At 34.5% G+C, this 20,564-nt stretch overlaps 1 protein-coding gene across 9 annotated transcripts in view; it reads left to right on the forward strand.

Moving 5' to 3' along the window:
• LRRCC1 (leucine rich repeat and coiled-coil centrosomal protein 1) overlaps window positions 1-20,564 on the forward strand; it is a 41,649-nt gene that overhangs the window by 4,110 nt on the left and 16,975 nt on the right. For 3 of the 9 annotated variants that reach the window (XM_005563636.4, XM_005563637.4, XM_045398451.3), the window contains exons 4-11: window positions 1,740-1,907; window positions 3,929-4,104; window positions 4,203-4,412; window positions 12,197-12,390; window positions 13,546-13,693; window positions 15,131-15,279; window positions 18,629-18,833; window positions 19,564-19,703. In XM_005563636.4, the coding sequence (XP_005563693.3) occupies window positions 1,740-1,907; window positions 3,929-4,104; window positions 4,203-4,412; window positions 12,197-12,390; window positions 13,546-13,693; window positions 15,131-15,279; window positions 18,629-18,833; window positions 19,564-19,703 (1,390 nt within the window). Of the gene's footprint in view, window positions 1-1,739; window positions 1,908-3,928; window positions 4,105-4,202; window positions 4,413-11,136; window positions 11,252-12,196; window positions 12,391-13,545; window positions 13,694-14,832; window positions 15,033-15,130; window positions 15,280-18,628; window positions 18,834-19,563; window positions 19,704-20,564 lie in introns of those variants that run through there. The other 6 variants (XM_074000032.1, XM_074000034.1, XM_065519422.1 and 3 more) reach the window with 5 other exon arrangements.

The following is a 20,564-nucleotide window of genomic DNA, read 5'->3' on the forward strand; positions in this document are numbered from 1 at the left end:
CTAAAAATACAAGAATAGCCGGACTTGATGGCGTGTGCCTATAATCTCAGCTACTCAGGAGGCTGAGGTGGGAGAATCGCCTGAACCCGGGAGGCAGAGGTTGCAGTGAGCCGAGATTGCGGCATTATACTCCAGCCTGGGCAACAAGAGTGAAACTCCATCTCCAAAAAAAAAAAAAAAAAAGAAGGAACTGAGTTTCAACCCTGGCCTTGTCATTAATTACTGTGTAATGTTGAGCGAGGTGTTTACTCTTTGGATGCAATTTCCTTATCTAAAAAATGTGAATGGATAAGATAGTTCATTCTCTCAGTACGTGTTTATGAAGATCACTATATCAAACACTGTCTTATAGTGATGCAAAAACCAACAACAATAAGTAAGATAAGTTACAGGGCTTACATTATAGTGGGGAAGAAAAACAACCCCCAAAAAAATCAGCAAAAGATTTGAACAGACACTTCCCCAAGAAGATACATAAATGGCAAATAAGCCATGAAAAAAAAAATGGTTGGAATCCTTAGTGATTAATGAAATACAAATTAAAACCACAATACCATTTCACCCCTAGAATAGCTAAAACAGTGACAGTGCTGGTGAGATTGTGAAGCAGTTGAAACTTGCATACATTGCTGGTAGATTTAAAATGGTACAACCACTTTGGAAAGGAGGTTTTTGGTTTTTTTTAATTTGAGATAAAGTCTTGCTCTGGAGTGCAGTGGTGTGATCCTGGCTCACTGCACTCTCTGCCTCCTGGGTTCCAGCGATTCTCCTGTCTTAGCCTCCTGAGTAGCTGGGACTACAGGCATGCTCCACCATGCCCGGCTAATTTTTTATATTTTTAGTAGAGACAGGGTTTCACCATGTTGGCCAGGCTTGTCTTGAAATCCTGGCCTCAAGTGATCTACCCACCTCATCCTCCCAAAGTGCTAAGACTACAGGCGTGAGCCTGTACTGGCTGTCACTGTGCCTGGCTGAGTTTGACAGTTTGTTATTGTTATAATGGTAAACATAACCCTTAAATATAATTGTGCAGTCTGACTCTTAGGTATTTACCAAAGAGAAATTAAAATGTGTCCACTCAAAGACCTGTACGTGAATGTTCATATGATTACATGGCTTTTTATATGGTTTCTCCATTTTGGAGAAAGTTCTGAGGCAGAAAAAGAAACTGTAAGTAGTTGAAGGGTACGCTGCCATTGTACAATTAGTACTCGTCCATGACAGCTGCAGCTGAAGTCCAAGTTGGGCCAGGCACCAATAGCAACTGCTACAAAATGTTCTAGATAAGCTTGTGTGAGAAATATTACCAGGGAATTAAATGAATGCTAATGTATTTATTTTATATTCAAACCAGCAAAATTGAAGTGTACTACAGGGTTTGCTTATGTCTGCTAATCAAGACTGATGTGTTGAGGCAGCCTAAAGCCATTGCTTTACCTTTTTCTCATATGAGTGTGTGCATCCACCTGGGGAAGTTCTTTTGATTTATTTTGTTTTGAAGAGAACCAGAGCCCAGGAACCTCGGGGACTAAAGCCTCAAAGAAATGTTAAACTTGTGTTTCTTCAAAACAACAAATAACTTTACCAATAGCCTATTCATTAGATATAGCTGTTCACAGCAAGATCTTATTAATGCTGCCCGTTTGCCTCTAAAAGTATAACCTATCTAGCCACTATTTCTAATTAGCTATTGGAAAGACTATTGCTGTGGCATTTAAAGAATTATTTTCCTATTGCAGGGTTGATTCCCCTTCATGGAATTAAGCATAAACTTAGGTATATTGATCTACATAGTAATTGTATAGATAGTATCCATCACTTACTTCAGTGTACGATAGGATTGCACTTCCTGACCAATCTTATTTTGGAGAAAGATGGAGATGATAACCCTGTCTGTCGACTACCAGGTAAAAACAATTAATTTAATATTTTTTCTAATAGTTAATATTCAGAGCTTCCTTATTTTCCTGAAATTGGCGTTTGTGACCTCATTTTAGTCTTCAGCTTTGCAACATTTTCTATATTGGAGAAAACATGGTTACAAATAAAATTAGTGTATTAAGACTAATGACTGTTACGGAACACAAGATTAACAGTTCAGTGATTCTCCTATTTAGGCAGTTTCATATTTGATAAGTGAATGCCTCAAAATTGTATCATTATGGTACATTCTATTAATAATAGTATAATACTATGCAGCCACAATAAAGAATATAGCATCTCTTTATCTGCTAATGGATAATTATGTCCAAGATACATTAGGAGGATGAAAAGCAGGTTGTAAAGTACTGCATACAGTAGGCCACCATTTGTGTGAAAAGGGTAACACACATACACAGACACAAACATTATATACATACATATATGTGTATGCATGCATGTGTGTGTGTGCTCAGTATGTACATAAAACATCTAGAAGAATACACACTTTTAAAAAATTATAATATTGGCTAACTCCAGGAAAGGGAACTGGGCAACTGGAGATTAAGAAACGAGAAAATTTTTCACTATGTTCCTTTTGAATTTCATATTATGTGAATTTATTACATTTTTAATAAATGATTTTGTTTTGAGAAAGTTTAATATATAGAGATGCTAGTGCTGCTGAAATGCTATTTGAGCTAATTGGGAATCAATCAAGTTGACAAAGATAAAGCAGACCAGACTATCATTTCTAGAACTCACTTATATTGCTTAACCAAACAATAAGAGAGAAATGTGTAGAATGTGAATATACATTCTAACGATCTGCTTGAGTACAAGTTAGCTACAGAGGCTTCATTTTATTATTCATACACAACTACAAGAAGGCTTTTTGCAGCATGGGAAACCTGTGTTGGTAATTTTATTTCACAGAAGAAAATCTGATATGTTTGGTAATTGTTTTCCGAAGGTGGAAAATATTTCCTATTGTTTTCCATAAAGTCTCCCTGAAAATCAAGACAGATTTGAGAGTTTTCTGAGGAAACCCTTTCCTGGAAAGAAAACCGTATTTCTAAAGCCTTGCATTTTTCTTTTCTCTGGTAAACCCTCGGGTTGGATTTTTTTTTTTTTTTTTTTTAAATAATCTTGTCTCAAGAACCTCTGGTTTCTACAATTCGAATCTTTGTTTTCCACCTTTTTTCCTAGATTAGGTACTTCTCTCAATACAGTCACCCTCCCTTAAGAATTGAGAGGTAACTTGTTGCTGAAAAAACTTGTCTTCCCTCAAGATTTCTAATACTAATTTGTCAGACTTCTTTCTTACTTTTGGAATTCTTCCAATCACTCTGTTGGTCTTTATTAGAAATAGTTTTAAAATTACGTTTATGCAGGATTAAGGTGCTCCTGTTAACCGTAGTACCAAAGGAATGTTAATTTGTCAGATTTAATTGTTCTTAGGGAAAATACACATATTATTCTTGATTACTTGATAGTTTACCTGATTTAATATTAGTTATGTGTAATTTAAAAGAACAAAGGGGATATTTTGCTAATACTGAGACTTCATTAGGGAAATTTGGTCATTTTGGTCATTATCCACATCATCCTGCTTTATGTTCATTTATGTTGTTTATATTAATCATATTAAAAAATAAAAGACATGTTTAGCTTCCTTCCTAGAATAAATTTCTGCTGATTTTATGCATTATATATTTAAAGTAATTTTTTAGAGATAGTTATTTTCACTTTTTGAACTTCATCAGGAGGGTTATTTGAGAGGGATGGAGAGTGGAGGAGAAGTGTTTTGTTTCTTTTATATGTAATGATTTATATTTGTATTTTAATGATTACATGCTGGAGAAGTTGAATAAGTAACAAGTTTATTATTTGCCTTCTGAAACTATTCCCTGGGATATATCTGGTAGCTGATAAATTTGGTTTATTCTAGAAATAATTGACTTTTTTTTAATATTTAAGTTTTCATTTTGAATGATTTGTTTCCAAGGGTACAGAGCAGTTATTCTCCAGACTTTGCCACAGCTTAGAATCCTAGATTGCAAGAACATATTTGGCGAACCAGTAAATTTGGCAGAAATAAATTCATCACAGCTGCAGTGCCTAGAGGGTCTTTTGGATAATTTAGTTTCTTCTGATTCTCCCCTAAATATAAGTGAAGATGAGGTATAGTATTTACATTTTTTTCGTAATATAAAAAATACCTTCAAATTTCAATAAGTGAATATAAATTAAAAGGATTTTGGTTTGTTTCTGTGTCATAGATCATTGATAGAATGCCAGTGATAACAGCACCCATCGATGAGTTAGTTCCCTTGGAACAGTTTGCAAGTCCACCAAGTGATGCTGTGTTGACGTCTTTTATGTCCGTGTGTCAGTCTTCTGAGCCAGAGAAAAGTAATCATGAAAGCGATTTGCAGAATGAGATAAAACTTCAGAAATTAGATGATCAAATTTTACAACTTCTAAATGAAGTAACTATTTTTCCTACTTCTTTATAGACATGTTTATTGAAGAAAACATAGTTAAGAAAATGTAAAATAAAAATTATGTACTAGCTGACCAACCTATTTTAATGCATCACTGTTCATATATTTTTGTTTTCCTCTACAGAAATAGGGTTCTGTTATTGCATAATGGTAGTAAAAGGTAACAAATTTTTCACTCATTTTACTTGTCTTCCTTTACATCTTCATTATGTAATTTCTTTGTCTTGTTCTGCAGTATTTCACATTACTTCCATTCCACCCACCTTTTATTTCCACCATAAGCAAGGGGGAAACTCTTTGGACTCAGTGTTACTTAACGCAAAGGAATACTTTGGCCTGTATGATCTCTTCAGTGGACTAACGGTCAAAATCACCTCTACAACTTACAGCTGAATGGCAGGTTAATTTACATAGTTCCTGTATCAATTTCATTTTCCAGTAGACCATCACCTAATCAATCTATACTTTCCTGAGCTGTTAATCCTTTTTTACCCCTGCTACTGAATCTCTAGTTTTTAGAATCTGTGAGCTATGTTTATGAACTACAATTCCTAGAATTTACTGCTATTCAGGTCTCCAACCCTCGCTCCAGCATTCTCACTATCATCCACAGTGGCAGTGGTTCTCTTGGGTACCACTACTATCTGACTGCAATAGATTATTACTTTATTTCCCTTCTAGCTGCGTGTAGGATAGAAAGATAGTGCTATAGGTCAAAGAGGCTATTAGTCAAATGTTAGTTCAACTTAAAAATTTGTAACTAAGTTATTATTACTAATTTTTTTTTTTTAGAGTCAGGGTCTTACTCTGTCACCCAGGCTGGAGTATGGTGGCATGAACATAGCTCACTGCAGCCTCGAACTCTTGGGCCCAAGAATCTTCCCACCTCAGCCTCCTGAATAGCTGGGACTATAGGCACATGCCACTGTGCCTAGCTAATTTTTAAATTTTTTGTGTGGAGACTGGGTCTCGCTTTGTTACCTAGGCTTGTCTCAAACTCCTGGCTTCAAGTGATTCTCCCACCTCAGCCTCGTAAAATAGTGGGATTACAGGCAAGAGCCACCATGCCCAACCTCTATAACTAAATTTTCTTAGTCAAAATTTTTTCTCAAATTTAGGAAGGGGGGAGTAGAAAATGCTTATGAAATGGTTATGGTTCAGGAGGTTTTTAATCCTGAACTATTATTTATATAATATTAACAATGCTGGATACACAAGAGGTCTGCCTTAGGTGAGTGAAAGTGAATAAGGCTGTGAGGATTCTGTGTTTCAGAAATCCATAGAGATTTCAGTTTGAGCCAATAAGGAGATAGTAATAGAAGTGAGACAGGAATGCTTGCCTACGTATTATTTGACATCATTGATACTGTATGGCTGGACTTTTGGACTCCTCCATTTCCTCAGGTTTCATCTTTCATCTTTTCTAATGGCTGACTCTTCTACCAATGAAAGAACTTAGATTGAAGCTTTTAATGTCTTTAATGTGAAGTGAACATTTCAGTTTCTTATTGGCTGATCTCATTTTATTCTCTTGACAACCCAATCAAGTAGATAGAGATTAATGCATTATTGTCCGTGTTGTAGAAAAGAAGTTCCAGAATTTAAATCACTTATTTAAAAGTACTTTTTTTGCAAGATAGTTGAGCTCCAAATTCATATCTCCTTATGTCCAATCAAATTCTTCAACTGTGTCATGCTTCTCACTTACAGTGCTAGTTCTTTCTACTTTGTTAACCAAAAACAGTAGTCTAGCTATCTGGAAAGAAAGGTGATTCTCTGCTATATATATTTAAAATGTTTAAGAAAATGACTTCTTGTTAACTGTCTATCTTGGTGGAAAAAAGTACACATGCAGTTTGAATTGCATTGAGCTGTTCTTAAATGATTTCATCTCGAGTATCAACTTATAAAGTCATAATATTACTGCAATGTGCTGTACTATAATAAAGACATTTGTTTTTCTTAATCATGGGACTTAAAATCATAATTACCCTGCCGAAGTGGGAAATTTTATATCTGTGAAAAACTGTTTTGCCTTTATTTTAGTTTTTCTTCAACATTCTATTGTGAGCATTTTTATTCTTCAGCAAACTTGAAAGAATTTCTTATTGAATATCAATATATCCACCAACTAGATTCTACATTTAAGGTTTTACTACATTTATTTTGTCATGTAGCTATCTATTCATGTATCAGACTATCTTATGACACATTTCAAAGTAAATTACACACATTAGTACATTTCTCCCTAAATACTAAGCATGCATATCATTAATTAGAGTTAAATATTTTTTAGGTGTTTTCTTTGATGTAAAATACAGGTCTGCATATTTCCTGAATTGAGAATACATATATCTGTTATCCAAACTTCTGTGAAGGTTAACATCATGTTCCCTATGGCCTCTCCCACAAGCAGTCCTCTACTGCCTCCAGAGGCAATCACTTTTCTGATTTTTAGTCTACTATATATTATTTAATATTTGTTTTAGAACCTAATATAAATGGAATCATACAGTGTATACTCTTTTGTGTAAGGCTTCTTTCACTCAGCATAACCTTTTAAAAATCCATGCTATTATGTATATCAGTACTTATTTCTATGAAGTATGCCATTCTGTGAATATATTACCCTTTACTTTTCCATTGTCCTGTTGAAGGTTATAACGTAGCTTATAACCTGGGTTATTTGAGGTTTATGAGTAGAGCTGCAATGAATATTATTGTATAATCTTTTTGTAAGCATGTATCTTTGTTTCTCTTCAGTAAACAGCTAGAAGTACAGTTTCTGGGTTATAGGGTAGATGTATGTTCAGTTTTATAAGAAATTGATAACTTTTTTCAAAGTGGTTATTCTATTTCATTCTCACTAACAATGTATGACTGTTCCAGTTTTTCTGCCACACCACCAATATTTGGTGAGGTGAGCATTGCTTTTATTTTAGTCATTCTAGGGGGAGTATCATGATGTTTGTTCTGATTTTAATCTACATTTCACTAATGATTAGTTATGTTGGACAGTTTTTTGTGCGCTTGTTGAATATTTATTTATCTTCTATGAATGCCTGTTCAAAATTTTTGCCCATTTTTAAATTGGGTTGTTTATCCAGGTTGTAGGAATTTATTATATATGCTAGACACCAGTGTTTTGTCAAATATATCTAGTATGAATATTTTCTCCCTGTTTGTGGATCTCACATTCATTTCCTTACTGGTTTTTTGATAAGCCATAGTGTTTAATTTTGATAAAGTCCAATTTATCATTTTTTTCCCTTTTAGGATCATTGTTTTCTGCAACTTTAAAAACTTTTGTGCATACCAAAACAACATTCTCCTGTGTTAGCCTCTAAAAGTTTTAATGGTTTTACCTTTTGCATTTAGATCTGTGTACATATATGGTTCACTCTTTTCCATGTGGATTTTCAGTTATCTCAGTACCATTTGTAGAAAACGCTTTTCTTTTCACTAAATTTCTTTAATGAATTTCTTAAAAAAAAAAAAAAAAAAAAATTAAATCACCTTACAAACTGTAGAATCTCGCTCCGGGTTCTTTTTTTCTTTGTCAGTTTGAGTAAGTTGTATTTTTCAGTTAATTTGTCCATTTCATCTCATTATCAGCATAAAATTGTTAATATTCCCTTATTATACTTTTAATTTATATAGGATCTGTAATGAAAATCTCTTTCATTACTGATACTGGTAATATGTGTTTTCTCTATTTTTTATTTATTTGCTTGATTAGCTTAGCAAGGGGTTTTGATGATCTTTTCAGAGAATAGACTTTTGGCTTTGTTAATTTGATAAATATTTGTTTTCTGTGTTCTTGATTTCTGATTATTTTCCTTCTCTACTGTGAATTTACTTTGCTGTTTGTTTTCTAGCGCCTTTTTTTTTTTTTTTAATACCGTCTTGCTCTGTCACCCAGGCTGGAGTGCAGTGGCCTGATTTCAGCTCACTACAACCTCCATGGCTCCTGGGTTCAAGCGATTCTCCTGCCTCAGCCTCCCAAATAGCTGGGATTACAGGCCTGTGCTGCCACACCCGGCTAATGTTTGTAATTTTAGTAGAGACAGGGTTTCTTTCACCGTGTTGCCCAGGCTGATCTCGAACTCCTGGACTCAAGCGATCCTCCCACCTCTGCCTTCCAAAGTGCTGGGATTATAGGCATAAGGCACGGCCCCCAGCTGTAACTTCTTAATATAAATACTTACATCATTGATTTTAGACTTATCTCCTAATATGATCATTTAAAGCCATAAATATTCCTCTGAGCACTGTTTTAGCTGCATGCCACAAATTTTGGTATGTTTTGCTTTTGCTATTGTATAAATACTTTTCTAATTTCCTTTGTGATTTCTTCCTTAATCCAAGAAATATTTAGAAATGTCTTTTATTAATTTTTAAACCATTTGTCATTCTATAGATATGTTATTGGTCCTTGATTTCTGATTTACTTCCATTTTGTTCAGAGAACATATTCTGAATAATTTCCATCTTTTTAAATTTATTGAGTTTTTTTATAGCCTGGCATATGGTTTTTCTAGGTGGATATTCATTGTGCTTTTGAAAAGAATGTATATTCTACAATTAAGTCAGCATGATTGATAGTATTTTCAGGTGAACCATGTCTTTACTCATTTTTTGTCCATTCTATCAGTTGCTGATGCTTGTTTTTTTGTTTGTAGAGGTGAGGGGTTGATCTAGTTCTATCAGTTGCAGCATGAAGAAGTGTTTAAATCTCTGTGATTGTGGATTGTGTTTCTCCCTTTAGTTCTTTATTTGCTTCTTATGTTTGAAGCTCTGTTATTAAACACATACACGTTTATGACTGCTTGGTCTTTCTGATGAAGTTACTCTTTTATTATTATGAAATGTTCCTCTTTAACAGCCTTATTGAGATACATTATTCACTTACCCTGTGGTTCACCCATTTGAAGTGTGCAATTCAGTGCTACCCATTAGCAGTCATTGCTCATTTCCTTTTACCTACACCGTCAACCCTAAGCAACCACAAATCTATTTTCTTTCTCTCTGGATTTGCCTATTTTGAACATTTTATATAAATGAAATCATAATATTTAGCCTTTTGTGACTAGCTTCTTTCACTTAGCATATTTTCAAGGTTCATCCATATTGTAGCATGTATCAATACTTCATTTCTTTTTATTACCAAATAATTATTCCATTGTATGGATATACCACATTTTATTTATCCTTTTGTCAGTTGATAGACGTTTCAGTAGCCTCTACTTTTGATTATTATGATAGTTCTATGAATATTTATGTATAAGTTTTTGTGTAGACATAGATTTTCATTTCTCTTGGCTATATACCTAGAAGTAGAATTGCTGGGTCATATGTTTAACCTTTGGAGCAACTACCAGACTTTCCAAAGTAACTGCACTATTTTATATCTTCAGCAGCAGTATATGAAGGTTCCAGTTTTTTCACATCCTTGCTATCTTGTTCTTTTATGTCATTTTCATTATAGCCATCCTAGTGGGTGTAGAGGCATACCTCATCGTGGCATCTGTTTACTTTTAATCTGTTTGTGTCTTTATATTTAAATGGGTCTTGTGGACAGAAGAAAAGTGAGTCTTGTTTTTAAATCCCATCTGGCCATCACTTCTTTTGAAGAGTCTGTTAAAATTTACTGTAATCATTAATGAAGTTAGATTAGAGTCTACCATTTTATTGTTATTTGTTTTCTGTTTGTCTCTGTTTTATATTCATTTTTCTTCCTTTCCTACTTTCTGTTGGATAATTTTTAGAATTCAGGTTTTTTTGTTTTGTTTTGTTTTATTTTGTTTTTTGAGACGGAGTTTCACTCTTGTTGCCCAGGCTGAAATGCAATGGCATGATCTCAGCTCACCTCAACCTCCACCTCCTGGGTTCAAGCGATTCTCCTGCCTCAGCATCCTGAGTAGCAGGGATTACAGGCATGTGCCACCACGCCAGCTAATTTTGTATTTTTAGTAGAGACGGAGTTTCTCCATGTTGGTCAGGCTGGCCTTGAACTCCCCAGCTCAGGTGATCCACCCACCTTGGCTTCCCAAAGTGCTGGGATATAATTCAGTTTTAATTCATAATGTTGGTTTTTTAGTCACAATTCTTTAGGTTTTGTTTTGGTCTGAATGCTCTAAAAAAAGACTTGAAATAGTCTACTTAGAGTTAATACTGTATCATTTCAAGTAAAATGTTTAAACATTATTTGTATTTATCTGTATATAAATCAACTGTGATGCTCTTATTTCTTCTTGAGGATTCAAATTTCCATCTAGTGTTATATTCCTTCAGCCAGGACTTCCAGTCTGAACTTCCTTTAGCAAATGTAGTGTTACATCTGTGGATAGTAGTGTGTTTAACCTTTAGTCTTAGTGGACTTTTTCACTGAATATAGAGTTCTCAATTGACAATTTTTTTTTCTTTCAGTACTGTCCCTGGTCTCCATAGTTTTGATTGCAAAGTTAACATGAATTCAAGATCCTTGATTTCTTGTATGTAATATGCCATTTTTCTTTGGCTACTGTCAAGAATTTGTCTCTGTTGGTTTTCAGCAGTTTGACTGCATTGTACCTAAGGATGGTTTTCTTTGTGTTTATCCTACTTCCAGTTTCTCTATGCTTCCTGAATCTGTAATTTTATGTTTTCACCTAATTTGGGAACTTTCTTCCAATATTTATTCTGCTCCATTCTCTCCTCTCTCTTTCAGATTCCATGTAGACTTTTTGATATTGCCTCAAAATTCCCCAAGGCTCTGTACATTTTGTCAACATTTGTTTTTCTGTATTCTTCATATCGAATAACTTCCATTGAGCTAGCTTCAGGTTCGTGTACTCTTTCTTTATTGTCTCATTCTGCTATTAATCTCAGTCAGTTTCTACTTCAGACATTGTATTTTTCAGTTATAGAATTTCTATTTTTTATAGTTCTACTTCTGCGCTGAGTTTTCTGGTCTTTTTGTTTATGACAGGCGTATTTCTTATTATCTCACTGAACATCACTATTTGATCACTATTTTAAAGTTCTTGTTTGCTTATTCAAACATTGAGTCATCTCAGGTTTGGTCTCCATTTTCTCTTGAGAATAGGTCATTTTCCTGGTTCTTCCTATGGCGAGCAATTTTGAAGTGCATCCTGGACATCGTGAATGTTTTGTTGTGGATACTCTAGATTTGGTTATAGTCCTCCAAAGAGTGTTGGCATTTTTGTTTTCAGTAAGGATTTAACTTGGTTTGACTCAGATTGTATGTTTTTATCTTAGGTAGCAGTTCAAAGTTCATTTCATTTATTTCATTCTTTGCTGGGCCACTTGCAGTCCACTTCATACTGCCCTCTGGTTCCTTAGGCCCAGAAGTCTGGTTTTTCCTACCTGAGGTTTAGACTCTCTGCATGATACTGATTGTGGTACATTCTCAGGCTAAAAACCGTAAAAAACAGAAACACCCTCATTCTGGTCCATTTTCCAAGTGTCACCTCCCCTCTAGAATAATCCTACTTTTGTTCACTTTCTAAGGCCTTCAAGTAGTTTTTATTTTTGTTTTGTTTTGTTTGTATTTTTTCCAGAGTTTATAATTGTTATCTGCAGGAAAGTCAACATGGTAGATGCCTACTTGTCCATACCAGAAGCTTAATTCCCTGTCTTTAATGTCAAACATTTCTAGTTTATAAACCCTTAATCATATAAAAAGTCATAATATTTCAGAAAATTTCCAATTTCAATCTTTTTTATACGGAACTTTTAACAAACTTTGTTGGCTTTTTAAATTCTAGACTTGTAATTCAATAGATAATGTTCCTGAGAAAGACCCCAGACCAAAAAGAGACACAGATATAACTTCTGAAAGTGACTATGGAAACAGAAAAGAATGCAATAAAAAAGTTCCTCGAAGATCAAAAATCCCGTATTATGCCAAAACCATTCAAACTATTAAGCACCACAATAAAAACTGCAACTCTTTTGTAAGGTACTTGTTTTAGTTTTAGAAATTTAAGGCACACAGAAGTTAATAATGCTGGCTTCTCGAAGCTATCTCATGGTGATATTTATTACTTTACTAATGCTGAATATTTGATTTTTCAGCCTTGTAGGTTCTGATCTGGTCAGTACATTCATGTAAATGTGTATAAAAGGATCCTTTTCTCTGTGTCTATACCTTAGTTGCAAAATTAATGTATAAACCTGAAGATATCTCATAGCATAAAGAATACTGACCTTAGAACTGGAATACCTTCGTTTAATCTAGGTTTAGTTCAATCAAAAAGAATGTATGTGGTTTTAGTTTCATTCATTTACAGTGGGAAATAAGACTGGTACACATGAGTCTACATGACTAGCCTTTTCTCTCTTTGTAGGCAGATCTAGATGGAAAGCCAAGTCCTAGTCAGATGACACTGAGTTTAGGATTAAATGTGAATAAGATGATTGCGTTTAATGCCATAAGGACAAGGGAAACCGATGTCTGTACTTTCGTAATTGGGATCACCATGACAAGTGGTTCAGAAATGACTACTCTGGGATGGTTACAGTAAACTTTTGCTTCTGTAATTCTCCTTTTGCAAAGCATATTTTGTTGTTTTGTTGTTTAATTCTTCCATACTTACCCAATTACATTTTACATGTACATATATATATACACACACACACACACACAGAGGCATTCAGTTCACTTCAAACACTGTACTTTTTTCCAGGACGTACCCTGGAATTTCTTTGGTCCTACCAAGTGATAGAATCTATTAACTTTGATCCATTATGTGTCGATTTTAAACTTTTAACTCCCAAAGAGTAGTTCTGTTTACTGTCTTTTCGAGTTCTTAGGTATCACCTTACCATAGTACTTTTTAAATTATTCTGATATATCCAAGAATTCTACCCTACCTGAAAATGTTGAACCCTGAACATTTATGAAATCATTATCTTTTTTAAAATTTTGAGGTACTCATTAATCAACAGAGCACACCCATTATAAAATTTATAAAGCAGTTTGTCCAAGTTACTATAATTTTATTAATATTCTTTTTAAAAAGCTGTTTGCGTATATAACTAGAAATGTTAATGTTAGAGAAAAGTAATGTGAACACACTTTTTTGAGTGATTTGCTATGTTTTATTCTTTACAGTTGTAATCGTAAAATGAAACCACCTTACCTTAAAGAATTATATGTAAGCTCATCTTTAGCGAACTGTCCTATGTTACAAGAATCAGAAAAGCCAAAGACTGAAATAATTAAAGTAGACAAAAGTCACTCAGAAGACAACACTTACCAGGTATGATTTAAGAAATTAAGAAAAAGTAGTATGAATAATTTTAAATACAGAGTCCCAGAAAAATTATGCATGCTTTTATTAGCAAAAAGTGTATGAATTTTATTGGAGTGATGAAAATTGGTTATTTTTTCCTTCCTGATTTCCAGATTTTATGTAATGTTATTTTTGAATGAATGAAAATTTCATTTTTTTATGATCAGATTTAAGTGAAATCATTTGTTATATGCTTCTGGAGGAAGAAGCAGTTATGAATATTTAAATTCTTATTCCTTAATGTAGTGCTTCCTACTTTTTTGGGGTGTCAGACCCTTTTCAGTATCTAAAAATCTCTACAGGTCTTCTCAAAGAAGCCTATTTTTACACTCAAAGCAAATGTATATAATTTCAAGGTTTTCATGGACTTTCATGAAACTCAATTTTGGACCACTGGATCCCAGATTAAGAGGTGTTCAAAAATTTTTTAATTCTTCAAAATTTTCTTGACAATTCTCATGTTGAGAAACTTCAGTACTTGTGGATTCATTATTTTATATTTTTCATTAACTTCCCCTTATATTACTTGTGTATTGTTCTTTCAGTAATAGAATTGGTACATTTTAGGCTACTGGTTTCCTCCCCTTATTCTCAACTATAGAGGCTTTAATATTGAAAAATAAATAATTATCATTATGACTTTGGACACACTTCATCTTTCTTCTTACTTAACCTATTGTGCCTGTGTTTCCCAAGTTATATATTCATTTTTCTCATGAAAAATCAATCTTGTCTGATTCTACCCCCCCAAGTTTGTTTGAGATTAGATCCTTACCAATCTTCATATTCCTTGCGTGCCTTGGTAAGGACTCTGTATCCTTAATACAGGGTCTGGCATGTGGGTGCCATGCTATGAGTATATACTATTTCAAAAAACGAATCTTATCTACTGTGGCATAATAATGGCAGCTAACATTTATTGATTGGTTATTATGTAGCAGGCACTGTTCTGCACTTATCTATATGCTTTGCTACCATTAACTTAATTTTTGGCCAGGCGCAGTGGCTCACGCCTGTAATCCCAACACTTTGGGAGGCCAAGGTGGGTGGATCACTTGAGGTCAGGAGTTCGAGACCAGCCTGACCAACGTGGTGAAACCCCGTCTCTACTAAAAATACAAAAAACAGCCAAGCGTGGTGGGACATGCCTGTGGTCCCAGCTACTCAGGAAGCTGAGGCAGAAGAATCGCTGGAACCCAGGAGGCAGAGTTTGCAGTGAGCTGAGATCATGCCCCTCCACTCCAGCCTGGGTGACAGAATGAGACTCAAAAAAATAAAATAAAAAGTTTCACCGCAGCTCTTTGAAGTAGGTACTATTATTCCCCTGTTATAAATGGGAAAATTGAGGCTGTGAGAAGTTAGGTAACTTTTGTAAGTTCACATAACTTTGTTGTTTTTTTTCAGTCCCTTGTTGAACAGCTAGACCAAGAGAGAGAGAAGAGATGGAGAGCTGAGCAAGCCGAAAATAAACTCATGGATTATATCGATGAGCTGCATAAACATGCAAATGAAAAAGATGATATTCATAGTCTGGCTTTACTTACCACAGATAGGTAAAAAAATTAATAAACCTGAAGATACCTCATAGCATAAAGAATACTGACTTTAGAACTTTAATTCCTTAGTTTCAGTGTAGTTCAATCAACAACAATGTATGTGGTTTTAGTTTGATTTGAACTAATTGTATTAGATAATTTAGCACTTTAATAGCTTGTTATATCAACAAGAAATTCAGATACATGTATTTGAGCCCTCAAGCAGGAAGGTGTCGGGTAAATATTATAAGTAAAGAACAGCAAGAGACTAGAGCAGTGATTAACAACTTTTTATATAAAGTGCCAGATTCTGTAAAGGGCAGGCATTGGCAGCCTTTTTCTTTCAGCTTCTTGGGTCATGTTTGATTTCATCACATACTCATCTTCTGCAGGGAGCTTTGGTATCATATAGCCCAGTTTCTTAATCTAATGTTTTTATCCTATCCTCACCATTACGTCTCCCATTTTATCTGGGGTTTTTTTGTTTTGTTTTGTTTTGTTGTATTGCATTCTTTAATACAGGTCTGTCATTTCATTCTGTGAAAATACTAGTTTTTTAAATTACAATAACTTTTTTTCTTCTGTTTCCTGTAATTATTTCTAATGTTATGCTTTTCCTCAAATGATTATAAGATTTTTAGAGTTTCTTATGGTTTCTTATCCTTGAATGAGCACTAGGTTTCTAGACTTGACATTTGCTAACAGACTTTGGGAAGTTGCTCCTGGTTCCATTTCCTGTCTGATTGTGCAGTGGATAATTCCCCTTCTAAAATCTCATTTGGATAAGTTGATGTACACAGTTCACAGCCCAGTTCCCAGTTTCTTTTAAGCACTTTTGTGATACTGACATGGTGTTTTCTACCCCACTGCATGGTTCTCTGATATGTTGTACCTGACGAGTATAAAGACAATTCTAATATGCAACATGCGTGCTATTAAACCTCTATAATTATAAAGCTATGATGCATAATGTTATTGTTAGCCCTTCTACCACTACCCACCAACTTCCTGCCTTGTTTGTATTTTACAAATGTCTGTCTGAATTGACACAAGAAGCCACTGGGTATGATGAGGGAACAGGATGGTTCAGTTAGAGTGCTCTACCTCAGAAAAACAGCACTCCTGCTTTCAGTAAGTGGATAAGTAACCAACATTATGTAGTGACAGATTTATAGAGACCCTGTGACTGAGTCATGGACAGACAGTGGAAGAGAAAAGATCTGTCTTCCGTTTTTCAGAATGGAGCAATTTCATGAGGCAAAGCCTGAGTGTTGGAGGAGTTGTTTTTAATTTCAATTTAGTTCCATTTGCCTTATAATTGAAATTATTCCCAAATTTTGGCACTCTGTTATCTTTTGTTTTCAGTTATATGTGTATGAATTTTTACTTTATTCTATATTCTAAGTATTTAGCGGGATATTAGAGGAAGCTGTGTCTAGGGCTGCTAGCCAGTCCATTTAAACTGGAAGACTTTGGGCACACTTTATCTTTCTTCTTACTTAACTATTGTTGTGCCTGTGTTTCCCAAGTTATGCATTCATTGTTTTCATGAAAAACCAATCTTTTCTGATTCTTCTATCTATGCCACCCCCCACCCCCACCACTACCACATGTTTGTTTGAGATTAGATCCTTACTAATCTTCCTATTCCCTTATGTGCCTTGGTAGGGAATCAGTATCCCTAATAAAGGGTCTGGCATGTGGGTGCCATACAATTTCAAAAAAATGAATCTTATCTACTTTGGTATTTTTATTATCCAAACCTCCTTGATGACTAGATCTGTTCATCTAATTATCTACTAAAAATGCCTTGTCTGTATTCCTCATAAGTTTTTTAAGATCAGCATGGCCTCAGGTGGATTCATTCTTCTTCTTTATTATATATTTCTTGCCCTAATAAATGGTGCCCCATCCAGCATCCAGTCAGTCACTAAAGCTATAGAAATCTAGGAATCTTTTTTTTTTTTTTGCTTCCTTTCTCTTTCTCCTATCCCACAGCCAGTTGATATTATCATCTTTATTGATATCTTTATTCATCAATTAATACTGATATCATCTTAAAAGATGTTGAACTATCTCCTCTGTATCCCAAACCTGTTACCTTTCTTTAGGCCCTTATCTGTTGCTTAGATGATTGTTCCATTTCTACTTCTCGGTGGCTTCCCTGCCCGCAACCCATATGCAGTCTAGCACTCTTTCATATAGCATACCAAACAGGAGTTGAGAGCATGAACAAAGGAAGACCAGTTCGGAGAGTACTCTCATTGAAGTCAAGAAGAAAGATGATAAGGACAAGAATTGGAGAAATGACCATGATGTAGAAGTTGATGGATATATTTTTTTAAATATGCCTTGGAAATTACACTGGGTTGGCTGCATGACTCAGTAATTTCTTCATGAGGCTGCGTCTTTGTCAGTGTCCCGTTTCCAAACAGTAGACTTACAGTCTGTCATCTCAACCACCTGTCTGTAGTAAGGGGTGAGCACTTGGCCTAAGCTGGGTAAACATCCTGTATCCCATGGCCACAGTGATTGGTTCATGGGGTGGACATATGAATCCAATTGGACTAATCAGAGCCTTGCCTAGGACTCATTCTAAATTGAGCTAGAGAAAGATACTCTTTCCTGTTTGGTTCAGGGCTATTAGAATATGATCCCAGAGATGTTCATAGTCTCCCTCCTGTACCCTTACCCCAAACATAAAGATTCTTGCATGACACCATGCAGACCACCGATATCTGATTTCCTAGAGTCTGCTTTTGAAGCCAGATTCTAGGATTGTGTTATGTTCTTGGTTTCAGTGGTCCCTCAGCATAGTGCCACCACATCCTTCTCTATGTTTGCTTATGCAGGTCCGTAAATTCTCTCTTTTATTGAAACTGATTAAGAGTTTTCAGTTGTAATGAAAGGGTTCTAACCAGCACAAAGCTGGGAGCAATATTGGGTGTCTGGGTTAGATACAAGGAGTCCAAGTTGACTTACAGGTTGCTATTTATGTAGCACATCTGTCACATCGCTTTATAAATCTATCATGTCTATTCCTTCTGTGAGATGCTGGGTTCCTCGAAGGCAGAGAAAACTCCATCTTATTCATCTTGCTTGCCTTTAAGTCCATATCTAGTATAATGCCTGAAACAAATTGTTTAGTAAAGTTCTGCTGTGGAATAGTAATTTATATAAAATATTTTCCTTTTTATCATAATGTTAGGTTCAGGAGTAGGGGAAAGATGCACTATTTTTCTGCCAGTTTTTACTGTAATTAGAATTTGAAACATATTTCAGATCTTCTCTAAGTTTGAACACTTATTACCATTTTATCATTTTTATATGTGTATATACTTAACACCACATATAACTTCTGCTTTAGGCTAAAGGAAATTATTTTTAGAGAGAGAAATTCCAAAGGACAACTCGAAGTTATGGTTCACAAACTTCAAAATGAAATTAAAAAACTGACTGTTGAACTAATGAAAGCAAAAGATCAACAAGAGGATCACCTTAAACACTTAAGAACCCTGGAAAAATCGTTAGAAAAAATGGAGAGACAAAAAAGGCAGCAGCAGGCGGCACAGGTATTTCTCTATTTAGTGTATGAGTGGCATAGATTAAAACAAATTCATAGCTTCTATTTTGAAACAAATTATACCACCTAGAAAACCTAAAAGATGTGAGGCTAAATGGAAGAAGCTTCTGTCACAAAATGCAAAGCTTCTTTCTTAGCTAATTAGCTAGTATGTTTTTTCTTTTTTTAAAAAAAAAAATCTGTCTAATAGTAGGTATCTTCTTGAATGAACTTTAGATGTTAACAACAATGAAAGCCCTTTTATTATTGGAAAAATAAAATTGGAAATAAGCAAAAAAAAAAAAATGTGAGCTATATGCAAAAATTAAATTGCTGTTAATTTAACAGTCACAAAGCCTGTTGAATTATGTCTAAATTAACACTACTAGCTCTTAAAGCAGTTAAAAAGAAAAGTTGATAGAAATGTTGCAGTTAGTTAGGCTTTTATTCTGAGAGAGCTGGCTTTTAAAAAGGCTTTCAGGTGGTTGAAGGAATTTCATTTTCATACTTCTGAATGGAAATTATTAAAATCTGTGATGCAAATAAGCAATAGTTAATGCTAGTATATTTGTTCCTTCCAAGGCTGCACTTTGTGTGACTGAAACATCATTAATTTCCTAAATTTTGAAAATCAACTTAGTCACCAGACACTGTCATTTAAAAGGTACTTATGGAAATTGACATTAAAATAGCAAGGGAGATTATTATCTAAATACTGTAATTGTGTGCATTTTACTCAGATAAGACTGATCCAAGAGGTGGAACTCAAAGCTTCAGCTGCTGATAGAGAAATATACTTACTTAGAACTTCCCTTCATCGAGAAAGAGAACAAGTGCAACAACTTCATGAACTTCTTGCATTGAAAGAACAGGAACACAGGTAAATGAAAAATGTCTCAGGAATGTATTGGCATTTAAAAATAGAAAAAGAAAGCTACTGGTTCCCCACCACCAGTATTTAAAGATAGTGACTGAGCATTGGTATAGTCTGACAGAATCAGTTATTGGAAAATGCCGTGTTCATGTATGTATACATTAGAATCAGCCCTATAGCAAGAACTAGTAGCTAAAAAATGAATAGGTGCCTTTGTTATCAGTATTTGAGGTATAGGTTTATAACAATATAGCTTATTTTTCATTTCTCCAAACCCAGCCAAAAGTTGGTCTTTATATAGAGAGAAAATTTTTAATTGACCTCCAAGTTAATTAATTAGTAAATTAATCAGTAAATTAATCAGTATTCTTTATTCTTCTGAAGGAGAGGTCAGTGAAATTTTTCTGTAAAGGGTCACATAGAAAATATTTCAGGCTCTGTAGGCCATACCTAACTTTGCCTTTGTAGCACAAAAGTAGCCATAGATAATACATAAAATGAACAGCATGGCTATGTTACATTAAAAGTTTATTTACAAAGAAAAAGGCTGTAGGTCACATTTGGCTGATGGGCTGTAGTTTGTCAACTCTTGCTCTATAGAATCTGCAGTAATTTGAACATTTTCAGCTTATCTATTTCAGTTATTTATGTACTATCCTACCAGTGAAATTGTATGATTATCATATGTTAATTGTATTTATTCCCAAACCTGTTTTGTTTTGTATCTACATAAATTTTGGTGCTCTGGGGAAAATTGTTATCATGTGTAGAAGAGACAACTATAAAAGATTGGGGGAAAATAATCACAAAAATCTAGAATTTTGTACTTAGTTTCCTATACAGGAGTTTTATACTTAGTTTGCTTTA

The sequence above is a fragment of the Macaca fascicularis genome, chromosome 8 (assembly GCF_037993035.2).
Source record: "Macaca fascicularis isolate 582-1 chromosome 8, T2T-MFA8v1.1".
In the NCBI taxonomy this organism is placed as follows: Eukaryota; Metazoa; Chordata; class Mammalia; order Primates; family Cercopithecidae; genus Macaca; species Macaca fascicularis.